The following is a 12,951-nucleotide window of genomic DNA, read 5'->3' as shown; positions in this document are numbered from 1 at the left end:
GGAGGAAAGAAAGAAGGAAAAACAGGGGACTCTCTTTCTCTCTGTCGGTTTGGCCATTTTTCACCATCTCTTGAGGATTTTTGGAGTTGGAATCCCAGGGAGGGCCTAAGCAAAGACTTGATTTTATGATCCTTGAGGTGGCTAGAGGTTCAGCTGTAGGTTATACTCAATTCAGGTAAAATTTTCAGAGTTTAGTCTGAACTTTCTAACTTTGAGGAGATTGATTTTTATTTTGAACTTTGAATGAAAATTAAAGGAATTTGAGCTTTGGGAATTGAAGAGCTTAAGGCTAGAGGGGCATGGTGATAACCTAAGGTCGAATTTCTCCATTGAAGGTAACCATTTCTGGCTTTGAAGTTCTGAGTTTCTGTTGAGTTTTTGAGCTTCAAGCTCAAGCATGGCTTTTTCTTTGTTTTGGGGTGCATGTAGCTAAGTTCTATATGGTTGGGCTGTATGGGGTGAGATGTAGATGATGGTAGGCTCAATTTGGTGGCTGGTTGAAGCTTGGAGGGGTTTTGGAGAGTTTTGGCTTGAGGAAATTCGAAGGATAAAATCAATGTGATGTTGGTGCTCTAACTAGCGTTGTAGCGCTAGCCTTAGGGCGCTACAACGCTAGGCTTGAGTTTCTGGGGGCTTGAGTGTATGGGGTGAGATGTAGATGACGGTAGGCTCAATTTGGTGCTTGGTTGAAATTTGGAGGGGTTTTGGAGAGTTTTTGCTTGAGGAAATTCGAAGGATAAAATCAGTGTGATGTTGGTGCTGTAACTAGCGCTGTAGCGCTAGCCTTAGGGCGCTACAGCGCTAGGCTTGAGTGTCTGGGGGCTTTTGGCTCTGTCTGTAGCGCTATAGCGCCCCCTTTGTGGCGCTGTAGCGCTACCCTATTTCCAGAAGAGGGTTTTTGGGTTCTTTCTTAGGGTTTTTTCCCGGAGGCTCTGGGTTTGGTACCACCACCCCGTTTGGGGGAATTAGGGCTTCCCGAGGGCTCGGATTTGGTCCCGAGGCTAGGTTTTGGAATTGAAGTTTGGTATGGTTCTAATTTGTGGCTGTGACTAGGTGTATGCCAGGGCTCGGACGGGATTGTGCTTGAGGATCGATTTCATTGATTAAAGCTAACGGAATCAAAGGTAAGAAAACTGCACTCAGTTAAGTGATTGTAATGGGACTAAGAGCTCCCTATTTCTGTATGGTTTCATAGATGGTATTATGCCATGAGACATGTGATAAACGACCTAAGAGTGCCGGAATCAACATTTGCGCACAGGGCGCGACTCGGCCACTAGTAGCTGAGGACAGCTTGATATTCATTGAGCTCGGTTTAAGTGAGCTGGAGTCAGTGGGATAAATAGGGGGTGCGACCTAAGGGCGTCAACCCTGGTTATTATATGTGAATTGGTTGTTAATGTTAATTGACAAGCTTGGTATGCTGAATGCCTAATTATATGGATTTTTGGACTGTTGAGTATATGGTTACCCTGTATGAAATATCTGATTGTTTGATTGATGATTATGCTCTGTTATTGTGTTTTCTTGCTGGGCCTTGGCTCACGGGTGCTACATGGTGCAGGTAAAGGCAAGGGTAAAGTGGACCAGTACTGAGTGGGAGTGCTTTGAGGCTGAATGTACATAGTCGGCTGATCGGTCGCCAGGGCCGAGGAGTAGTACAGGACGGGAGAAGCCTAAATGTCTGTTTTGCCCTTAGAGTGGCGAGTAGCTGTACTTATAACTTGGAATTTTGTAAACCGTCTTTTAAACGGTATTTCTTTTGGGATCCCATGTACTAAAATGTGTATTATATGAAATACAACTTTTATGACCAAAATATTTTAACCCTAGTTCAATTATAGTTTCTGTAACACATTTCTAACTAAATGACTTGATTAACAAGTCTTGCAACTTTATAAACACAGAGTGTAGTAGTCTTGGCTATCCAGGGTGTTACACAGCCTATTTGTATGGATCACTAGATAGTGATATTTACATGAGAGTCCCTGAAGAATTCAAAATGCATGATTCATATAATTCAAGTCATCGTGAAATGTACTCAATTAAACTACAAAGATTATTGTATGGACTAAAACAATTTGGGCGCATGTGGTACAATCGACTTAGTGAATATTTGTTAAAAGAAGGTTATCAAAATCATCCTATTTGCCCATGTGTTTTCATAAAAAGACTAGGTTCTGAGTTTGCTATCATAGCTGTATATGTTGATGACTTAAATATTATTGGAACTCTTGAAAAACTTTCAAAAGCTATAAAGCGTTGATTACATGATCTTCAAGAGCGTCGAAATGAGGGGGAGTAAATACACACTGCACTCTTTTTCCCTTGGCTGAGTTTTTGTATCGATGGGTTTTTCTGACAAATTTTTTAATGAAGCAGTTTTCATGGACATCCAAAGGGGAGTGTTATAAATATTATATATATAGATGTCCATAATAATGAAAATTACTGGGTTACCCAAAGTAAAATATCACTATTAATTGTTGACTATTAATTGTTGATTGTATTCAAAGTAGTTACCCAATTTTCTTAAGACATATTTGTCGGTAATTCTCAATAGTTTTATTTTCATTATTTTATTCCTTTTTCTAGTAGAAAAGAATAGCTGCATGAGTGCTCTAAAGCCTAATCACCTACTCTACTTCCCACACTATATAGTGTCGCACTAATTCTTTATTCAAGTGCAAATCCACGCTTGCCCGGCCGCCACCAATCCCCATCCCCTAATCCACGCTATTACCCATTCCGACCGGTCTCCGTCTCCGGCTCCGGCTCTCTTACTCTTTCTCATTCGCTCTCTGAGCCACCTCTGTAATGGCGCAATTAAAGTCATTTTCTTCTTCACACTCACCAACAAGCTTCGCTTTTCATGGTCCAGAAAGAGGTACATTTTCAAGTTTTTTCACGCTTGGTTTTCAAAATTTTCGTTGTTGAACCTCTGGGCTCTTCCTTTTTCCCTTTGTTAATACACACACATAAAAGAATGACTTTTGGGGTTTTTGGTACTGTTTTAGCGTTAAATCTGTGATAAAATTGTTGTTCTGGGATTTTTATTTGCAGAACGATCACTGTGTGGGGATTTTGTTTTCTTTTCTGTGATTACTATTCTTATTTGGTTCTTATTTTTCAGCTCACAAAATCTGCTGGCCCAGGAAATTGAATTCAACTTTGGAGGTGGTTATACTTGTATATACACTGTATTTTAAATGATGCACAAGTTTCTATTTAGATGATATCGTGTTTTATCTTTTGAGGAGCTGGTGTATCTTTTATTCGGATTTTGCTATTTTTTATTCTTCTTATTAATGGGCTTGTTGATTTTGTGCTCATAGTTGGGGGCGAAGGTAAGTGAGCTCCATGGGAATGCGTGTATATCTATTAGCCATAATGGCACTGGTGCTGGCTCTCGTAACAAGCAAGGTTTGGTTCTTTAACTCTGTTTCTTACTTCTCTGGTAGTTTAAATTATCTTATTCATGATTTTATGGAAGTACTGTTTTCATTTTAGTTAAGAAACTTGCAAAGATCAAGCCCAAAATAGGGTGTTTTGTATTGATGTTAAACATTGTACATATACAACCTACAAAAGAATCATTCAACGTTTCATATCTTCTAAATTAGGGAACACTCCTAAAATACATCAAATTGTATCCCACAAATTAATATCAGGATCCCAAAGATATCGTAACACCCCCTCAAGTTGGAGCATGCGGGTTCAAGATGCCCAACTTGCTAAGAAAAAATTCAAATTGTTTCTTACCTAGAGCCTTTGTAAAGATATTCGCCAATTGAACCCTCGTTGGAACATACGAGGGATTAATCAATCCCTCCATAATAGCATCATGAACGAAATGGCAATCAAATTCAATATGCTTCGTTCGTTCATGATAAATAGATTCCGAGCAATATGTAAAGCTGACTATCGCAATATAATGGAATAGCTCTAGGATGGTGAATTCCTAAACTCAACAACAAGCCTTGGAGCCACTTAAGCTCACAAGTGATGGGCGCCATAGAACGATATTCCGCCTCAGCCAAAGACTTGGAGACAATGTGTTGCTTTTTCGTTTTCCATGAAATAGGTGACTATCCGAGAAAGACGAGCCACTCTGTCAAGGACTGGCGTGTGAGAGGACATGCAGCCCAGTCCGAATTGCACCAGTCAATATCCACTCACAATTAAATGCCTCGACTCGGAGTTCCTTTTAAATATCTCACAATGCGTAAAGCTGCCTCCTAGTGCTCGTATCTAGGATCTTGCATAAATTGAGATAAAATATGAACCGAATAAGCCATGTGACAGTGGCGTGTCATCGTCGACCATTGTTGTGGATCTGCATAGCTCTGGTACCATGCAAAGATCAAGCCAAAAATAGGGTGTTTTGTATTGATGCTAAACATTGTATATATACAACTTACGAAAGAATCATTCAATGATTTATATCTTCTAAATTAGGAAACACTCCTAAAATACATCAAATTGTATCCAACAAATCAATATCAGAATCCCAAAGATATCATAACGAAACTTGATGTTGATTCATTAGCAATGTAACGATCTTCTTGTTCATGAACATGATTACAGCCCTTGTACCAGTACTTACTTAATGATAAACTAGTAAAGAGTTTTCTTCTGGATAAGAAAATTTATCTTACCTTTAATTCACTGGAATATGACCTTTTTTACCTAACTTGTAGTAATTAGAGCAGCCTTGCCTAGTTATAAAGAGTCGGAAATATCTGAAGCTACAAGCAATAAAGGCTTACGTGGAAAATTGAAGAAGGTTGTTCTGGCTTATAGTGGTGGCTTAGATACGTCAGTCATTGTTCCATGGCTAAGGCATGTACCTCGTTTTGTTTTTCGTTTTATGAATTCAACTGCAGTAGTGGATTCTTTTTCTATTATACTTCCCTGTGTTTGACCTTATGCATTTTAACTCTGCAGGGAGAACTATGGTTGTGAAGTTGTCTGCTTCACTGCTGATGTTGGTCAGGTATGTCCTCAACTTCTTATCAACAGCCATTGGTAAGTGAAGATCTTTCTCTGTATATATTCTTTGGATATAAGTTCATTCTCACTTTCCTACAGGGTATAAAAGAATTGGATGGTTTGGAAGCAAAGGCCAAGGCCAGTGGGGCTTGTCAGTTGGTAGTGAAGGACCTACAAGAGGAATTTGTTAAAGAGTTTATATTTCCTTGCCTGCGGGCTGGTGCAATTTATGAGAGAAAATACTTGCTGGGAACCTCAATGGCACGCCCTGTTATTGCTAAGGTGACTTTATTTTTCTTTCTGTAAAACGTTTTGAAGTCAAGTAAGTATGGATGTATCTACATAGAGACTAAGATTTATTAGTTTAAACTAATGTCCGTACCGACATTCTCCTATTCTCTTCAATCTAATGCTTATACATCCACTACTTCATCTGTCAGGTTTTAAAAAGCCAAACTGCTTCATATATGAGGGACTTTTCCTTACTTAGAAATTTGTTGTCTATTAATTATTAACTGACATAATCCTATAAACAGGCAATGGTTGATGTTGCCGAAGAAGTTGGAGCTGATGCTGTTGCTCATGGATGTACAGGAAAAGGAAATGATCAGGCAAGCTTTGCAATTCAATGTTTAACATTACCTGCTTTGTTTCTTTTGACGTTTGATGTCATGTGTTGTTTATTCAGGTTCGCTTTGAGCTGACCTTCTTCGCTTTGAATCCCAAACTAAATGTTGTGGCTCCTTGGAGGGAGTGGGATATTACAGGCAGAGAAGATGCCATTGAATATGCTAAGAAGCATAATGTGCCTGTTCCAGTGACGAAGAAATCCATATACAGCAGAGATGGAAATTTATGGCACCTTAGTCACGAGGTAGAAATGGCAGTGTAATGGCAGTGTTTTGAACTTAACAAGTATATGTAATGGCAGTGTTTTGAACTTAACATCTGTCCCTTAATTCAATACTTTTTTAAATAGCGGAGTCTCTGCCAGTTTAAATATTGCATATATAATGGTTTATAATTAGCTTCTTTGCGTCAGAAGAGCTCTCACTGTGTTGTTTAACATCTAAATCTTGATCTTTTTATCTCATATATGAGTATTTTCCACAAAATTGAAGGGTGACATTTTGGAAGATCCAGCAAATGAACCTAAGAAGGATATGTACATGTTAACAGTGGACCCAGAAGATGCACCTAACCAACCTGAGTGAGTCATAGAGTTTCACTTTGATTTTCTCTTGTAATCTGTTGTATGTATATGCTAATCCACATGTTTGTTCACATGCCCTCCTTTCTGCAGGTATGTAGAAATTGGGATTGTATCAGGGATCCCTGTTTCAGTCAATGGGAAGACACTTTCCCCAGCATCTATGCTGTCAGAGCTCAACCAAATTGGCGGGAAGCACGGAATTGGCCGAATTGACATGGTAGAAAACCGCCTTGTTGGTATGAAAAGCCGAGGAGTCTATGAAACCCCAGGTGGTACCATCCTTTTTGCTGCTGTACGCGAGCTCGAATCCTTGACATTGGATCGAGAAACAATGCAAGTGAAAGACTCCCTAGCCCTGAAATATGCAGAGTTGGTGTATGCAGGCAGATGGTTCGACCCACTTCGTGAGTCTATGGATGCATTCATGGAGAAGATCACAGGAACCACGACAGGTTCAGTGACTTTAAAACTATACAAAGGTTCTATCACTGTAACTGGCAGGAAGAGTCCCCATAGTTTGTATAGGCAAGATATTTCATCATTTGAGAGTGGGGATGTATATGATCAAGCTGATGCTGCTGGATTTATTAGGCTTTATGGTCTTCCAATGAGGGTTCGAGCAATGCTTGAGAAGGGTATCTGAATCTTTGTTTCTAATAATCATGGAGTTGGCCTGCGCATGGATCGAGTGAAATGTATTTCTAATCCAATTGTTTAGTTTTCGCTAGCGTTTCAATAATATTTTAGCCTCCGTTAGACTTCTACTTTAATGTAGTTTCAACATTATTCGTTTCCTTATAATATCTAAATTGGTTATTCCACCACCAACATACCCATTCTTCCTCGGTGATTGTTGCTAACAAATGAAATCTATCGTCAGAATCGTCACCTAAAAGCATTTTGGCTAACAGATTACGAGCCATAATTATTGAAAGTATACAAGTAGAATTGAGTTGAATGACCATGAGAACTAGTGTGATAATAGATATAGAGGTTATATTATAGAAGTTAGAAATATAGCTGTTGTAATAAAATAATTAATTATTAGATTAATTTATGTTGGAAATCTAAAATTATAAAAATTATCAAATTAATCAATTTTAGCTATCATAGATTGTATAGCTTGAATAATGGTATTAAAGATGACTCTCTAAAAGAACTTTATTTTACCTAAAATTATTTTAGCTATCAATTAGCTAGCTAGTGTGGTTGGAGATACTTTTAGTGACCGGCTTTGTTGCTTATAAATACTAGTTGAGAAAGGGCCAAGGGGACAACATTGTGACAAGTACATAGACTGAGTTTGTGTGAACCTTGCTGGCATACTAGTCTATACTTTGTTTTCGGAAATTCTTGTAAATGGTGTCTTCCGTTGTCGCTTAATAAACATTGCTTCTATAGTGAATGTCCATTGTGGGGTTTAGGCCAATGTGTCAAGTGATTGGCTAAGTGAGGGACTTAGCCTCATCACATGTCAAAAAAAAGTTATACTTGAGTTTGAAACTTGTTATAATTATTATCATCTTATTTATTTAGTTTGTCTTTTTTATTTAGCTAAAATGGCTTTGTCGTATTTAGTGTAACGATCCTACATTTGGGCAGCAGATATGGACTAGTGTTAGAATGTGGAAAGTGGTTTGGAAGTAAAATGAAGTGCATGGTAAGAAGCATGAGGTTCTATCTAAAAACCAATTGGTAATGAGTGGAGTAACCCATGCTCTTATGTATTGTTGAATGTACCCACACACTTTCCATGTGAGATATTTTTCTCTAACATCCCTCTTAAGATGGTGGCTATTTTTACTTACCAATCTTGGACGACTCGTTGGACGACTTGATCACAAGTGGCTTTTTGACTCTTTTTGGCTCACTACCCCTGAATCACAAATGACTCTTTTGGCTCTCTTTTTGGACCGGTTTTGGATTTGGATCAGAGACATACTCGTTAGAGTTTTCTTTGGCTCTTGATACCATGTTAGAATGTGGAAAGTGGTCTGGAAGTAGAATGAAGTGCATGGTAAGAAGCATGAGGTTCCATCTCAAAACCAATTGGTGATGAATGGAGTAACCCATGTTCTTATGTTTTGTTGAATGTACCCACACACTTTCCATGTGAGATATTTTTCTCTAACAACTAGCCATTACTACATTAGGCATCCGCCTATCTTATGCCTATTTACAGAATTAGTTAGCTCTTAAGAGTTAGCTGTTAGTCAATTTTCTGTTATGTTATCCAGTTAACTATAACATTAATAAGCTGTGTACATATTCATTTTGAGCTTAGTAAGAGTCAGGTAAGCATTTTCATTTCTCATCTTCTATTTTACTAATATGGTTGTTGACCACAGATTTGACCAACGATAATAAGTTGATAAAATGATAAATAATTTGAGAACCGAATTAATAAAAATAAGATCACAAGAATTTTATAGTGGTTCAACACTAATAATTGGTAAAAACCTTCATCTACTTGACATTTTTATTGAATCGATTCCCAATCTTAAGGTTAGAAAAATAAGATTAAACTGAGCTTCTTAAGTTTGAGAGAAGAAGGAGATAGATTTTGTATAAAAAAAAGTGTGCATGAGCCTAAATAATGCAATAAGTCTTGTATTTATAGACTTACCGACCTTACAAAATGATGAGCCTTGGGCCTTTAAAAACCTTTTATCACAAAATATACATTAAATTAATGAAAAATTCACACTTAAAATTAATATTTTTAAATTAAGCTACTCGAGTTTTACATCTTTGTATCTGTACTTAACCAGCTATAGGATGATCAACTTTGTGTCGACCAGTTGTATTCTTGTTGTATCGTATCTTAAGCATATTTGCTATTATTCTGGTCATGATATCCGATCAACATCAATGTCGTATGAGGTTTTCCTTTACCACTTGTCTTGTAAGAGTCCCTTATCACCATGCCGGATTTTTAGTGATAATATTTGCCCCCAAGTTTATCACAGTGCGAGCAACACATGATGGACGTATTTAAACTTTGCCCATTCGATCTAATGATATTTCGATCAACCTTTATCAAAACAGCTAGTAGTATTGTTATGGTCCTTTAATATTCCTCCACATAGGGAAGTAAAAAACAGTGATTACCATTTTAGAAAATCGTACTGACGAGTACACAAATTCCTAGGCAAAAGTACAACTCTTTTCACCTACTTTTCTTCTTTCTCTTTTCTATATTTTCAACCAGCATCCACACACATAAACATAATAAGAAAATCCCAATCAAAAATCCAAGTTCTCCCAAGTAATTTTTGACCATTTTGAAGTGGGTTTTCCATTGATTCCACGCTTGAGTAAGTTTTCAATGTCCAATCTCTTATTTTCTTTGAATTTCTATTTAAATCTAGGCTTTAATCTCAAATTTTCTTTATTTAGAAATTTTTTCAAACCCGTATGAATGTTCTTTAAGTTTCTGTGTTTTTTGATAAATTTCCTGGGAAAGTGGGGTGTTTGAAATGTAAAGTGTTTAACCCAAAGTTGGACATGGTGATGTGGAATATGAAAATGACATGTGGTAGATAAAAGTGTCAAGTTTTCCGCCGCTAGTTGATCTACATGAGTTGGTCGATTATTTAATCAGCATGGAGGAAGCTATTTGCATTGGAATAAGATAAGAAGTCAAAATATATTATACAAAGGTTGCTGGTTGAATAGAAAGGGCTTGGTCGATGGCATGTTACCCACACAAATTGCTCGAAAGATTGAGCTGCTCGAAGAATGTTCCGTTCAACCAAAATGACCCGGATTTTAGGGGATATTTATGTAACCGAAATATAAATGTATTTTTTATAATCTTTTATTATGTATTAAGTTGTAACAAACCCATACTCTACGTGTAGGGCCTATTTCATGTTTGTAAGGTCCATGACCAATTTAGGGACTCTATAAATAGAGATCTCTCACAGTCATTAGCTCTCATGCGCACTTTACATACAAAATTTATGTTGAATTGTATTATTTCTCAGGCTTAGGAAACTCAGTTGAATCTTGTTCTTCTGATCTTGAGTCTGAGATCTTCTTGATTAATTTAAGTGCAAGTGGACGTAGGTCATTACCAACTCTTGGGGATTAACCACTATAAATTCTTTTGTGTTGTTTACTTGAATTCAACTCTTTACATTCTCATCTATCATTTAATTTGACTCAGTGTCGCTAACCAAAACCCTGGTCAATATTTTGGTGCTTTCATTGAGAGCTGAACTAAATGAAGATTCAATTCACCAATTCGAATCAATGGCTATAACTACTAGAAGCCAAAGCCAAGAACCACAAAAGGGAAACCCAACTACTGGACCACATGACCGCCCCTTGAGCAGTCAATTTCCCCCTCTGCACCCTGGCCAGCATGTCCCTACACCTAGATATCTACCTCCATGAGGAACAATGGGTCACGATGAGCCCCACGTGGATTTAGTGGAAGATCTCAACCTTGACATTGAGCAGGTAAAGGAAGTTGTGGGACAAATGCAAGAGCTGTTTGTTGTCATGCATGAAAATCAAGCAGCGACCTAAGAGGCTATAGCTGAAGCCCTGAACAAGCAGAAGTGAGCCATTGAAGCTCGGTAAGAAGAAGCTGATCGCCGTAATGCTGAAGCAGCAACGCTGCTTGAAGCTGTCTTACAACAAATCCAAGTTGCAGGAAATCGACCAGTGAACCCTCAACCTAAGAACACTGGCCGAGAAATACTGAGACTCAAAGGCTAACTGGTCGAGTCCCAAAACCCACTCAACCAACAAGATCTTGAGACCAAGTAGTTCCTCCTGGGTAGACTCATAGTAATCAATCGAATAGAGGAACTTGACCAGGAGTATATTTCCAACTCCATCAAGATGAACAGTGTTGCCTAACTGTGACCTAGGCCAAGGTTGTGGTAGACAAGTATTCGGAGAAGGAAGCCTTGCTGATGGGCAACCAAGATGATCCGTCTCAAGAGGAGGACTACCTCCTAACCAACAAAACCTGCCTTGTCAGCAATTTCGACAACCAAGGAATGAACGACCAGCAAGTCAAAACCGAGGCCAACAGCCTCAACGTAATCAATTAGCTGGGTATAATCAGGGTCACCCGCCGAGGAGATACCGACAGAGAAACAACCAGGGAGTAAGTAGCAGTTATCGGGCATCCTTCCCGAATAACTATGACGATGATGAGGGAGATAGCAAATACTACCAACCCCACAATAACCAATACTATGATTATCATCGTAATGATGAACATCCAAGAGTACAATTTGTTCCACCAAGGCCACTTGGGCCTCAGAACATCCCTGCTTGGGAAAATGTGTAGCCTGAAGGACTGTTGTCCCACAAAGACTGGATGAATAACTAAATTTTCCTGCTAGACCACCTCTTGGTGCTCCTCGAGCAAATAGCCAAAATCCTAGGGGGAAACCAAGAGGAAACAATGTCTTCAATAGACTTGGAAACCAGGGATGAGACCTGCGTGATATCCTCGGCCAATTTTAAGAAGGTAATGGGTCTAATGTTGTGGACCATTGCGCAAGAAATCCCCCCAGCACCGGAAAATGAAGTTGCATCACTCCTAGTTGCTGCCCCAGTAGCTACTACTATGGTTGCTTCAGCAATTCAGGCACAACTAGATGCCTTAACTCGGATGGTTCAGGAATTAATAGCCCTAAAGCCCACAAATATCGATCTAGAGAGAAGGAAATGGTCTTCATTCTTTGATCGAATTAATGCCCTTAAAATTCCTCCCAAGTTCAAGATGCCAACTTGGAATATGTATACTAGCAAGGAAGATTAAGTTTCCAATGTGAACAACTTTGAGATATAGACAGATCTCTGGGTGTTCGGGATGATGTTTGATGCAGGATTTTTCCTGCTACCTTGGTTGAATCTACTCAGCAATGATTCTTCAAACTAGAACATGGGGTCATTAATCCCTAGGATGCATTTGTGAGACTCTTCTACTCACAATTATTCGCTGCTCAAACTCTACCAGCTGAGCTCAATGACCTTGTTGACATTAAACAAGGACCCAACGAGCCTTTTAAAGACTATGTGCAATGATTTATGCAAGAAGCTACTCGTTCCGAAACGGTTAGCAATGATGGAAAATTGATGGGCATCATGGCTGAAATAAAAGTAAAAGGACCAGTGTGGTCCGATCTAATAAGAAAGACTGTCTACTCGACTAGAGAGTTTCTCAACCGAGTAGATGAGTTCATTAAATTAGAAGAAGCCATTCGGAAAGCTGACCAAGCTAACCAAGCAGGAACTAGTGCAGCACCAGTAAAAAACTCAGGTGCAAATTCTAACCAGAATAAGACAACCAATGGTAATGGGAATAAGAATAACCAAAACAGTAGGAAACAGAACAACAATTCCAACCGTGGCAATAATAATGACAACAAATGAGCCAAGATTATTGACAAGCCACGAGAATATGTGCCACGTTTCACCACTTACTCTACACTCTTAGAGTCACGAGAAGAAGTCTTTCAAATCGCATAGGCTGAGGTTCCCTATTGGAAATTAGCTCATATCAAGAAGGATATAAGTAAGAGGGATACTACAAGTTCTACAGATTCCATAACGATTATGGACATGACATTAATGAGTGTAATCAGCTCAAAGATGAAATAAAGTTCCTGATTCGTCAAAACCATCAGGCGATGAGAAGATATGTTCGACGCCTAGTTGACTAGAACCCAGTTGTTGCAGGAGCTCCTGATGCACCAGCCCAACCATTGTTACCAGCC

General features: G+C 38.7%; 2 protein-coding genes across 2 annotated transcripts; both read left to right on the top strand.

The window, feature by feature from the left end:
- The first annotated feature begins 2,660 nt into the window (after positions 1-2,660).
- LOC133823284 (argininosuccinate synthase, chloroplastic-like) lies at positions 2,661-7,035 on the top strand. Its single transcript, XM_062255951.1, has 10 exons — positions 2,661-2,887; positions 3,134-3,177; positions 3,336-3,423; positions 4,701-4,842; positions 4,948-4,996; positions 5,092-5,274; positions 5,529-5,603; positions 5,681-5,866; positions 6,114-6,202; positions 6,296-7,035. The coding sequence occupies exons 1-10, from the start codon at positions 2,818-2,820 to the stop codon at positions 6,846-6,848; spliced, it is 1,479 nt and encodes a 492-aa protein (XP_062111935.1). The 5' UTR covers positions 2,661-2,817; the 3' UTR covers positions 6,849-7,035.
- Positions 7,036-12,262: 5,227 nt separating this feature from the next.
- On the top strand, positions 12,263-12,607 carry LOC133825229 (uncharacterized). Its single transcript, XM_062258203.1, has one exon. It carries the CDS (start codon positions 12,263-12,265, stop codon positions 12,605-12,607), a length of 345 nt encoding a protein of 114 aa, XP_062114187.1.
- The last annotated feature ends 344 nt before the right edge of the window (positions 12,608-12,951 follow it).

Source organism: Humulus lupulus, chromosome 3 (assembly GCF_963169125.1).
Source record: "Humulus lupulus chromosome 3, drHumLupu1.1, whole genome shotgun sequence".
Lineage (NCBI taxonomy): Eukaryota > Viridiplantae > Streptophyta > Magnoliopsida > Rosales > Cannabaceae > Humulus > Humulus lupulus.
This window is presented reverse-complemented; position numbering and strand designations above follow the sequence as displayed.

What these genes read in the sequence shown, in the direction of transcription:
- LOC133823284 (XM_062255951.1), top strand. Translation starts at nt 2,818, where the DNA reads ATGGCGCAATTAAAGTCATTTTCTTCTTCACACTCACCAACAAGCTTC. An exon ending in TTTTCATGGTCCAGAAAGAG is followed by an intron (nt 2,888 to 3,133) that starts GTACATTTTCAA and finishes CTTATTTTTCAG; the next exon opens with CTCACAAAATCTGCTGGCCC. An exon ending in AATTGAATTCAACTTTGGAG is followed by an intron (nt 3,178 to 3,335) that starts GTGGTTATACTT and finishes TTGTGCTCATAG; the next exon opens with TTGGGGGCGAAGGTAAGTGA.
- LOC133825229 (XM_062258203.1), top strand. Translation starts at nt 12,263, where the DNA reads ATGCAAGAAGCTACTCGTTCCGAAACGGTTAGCAATGATGGAAAATTG.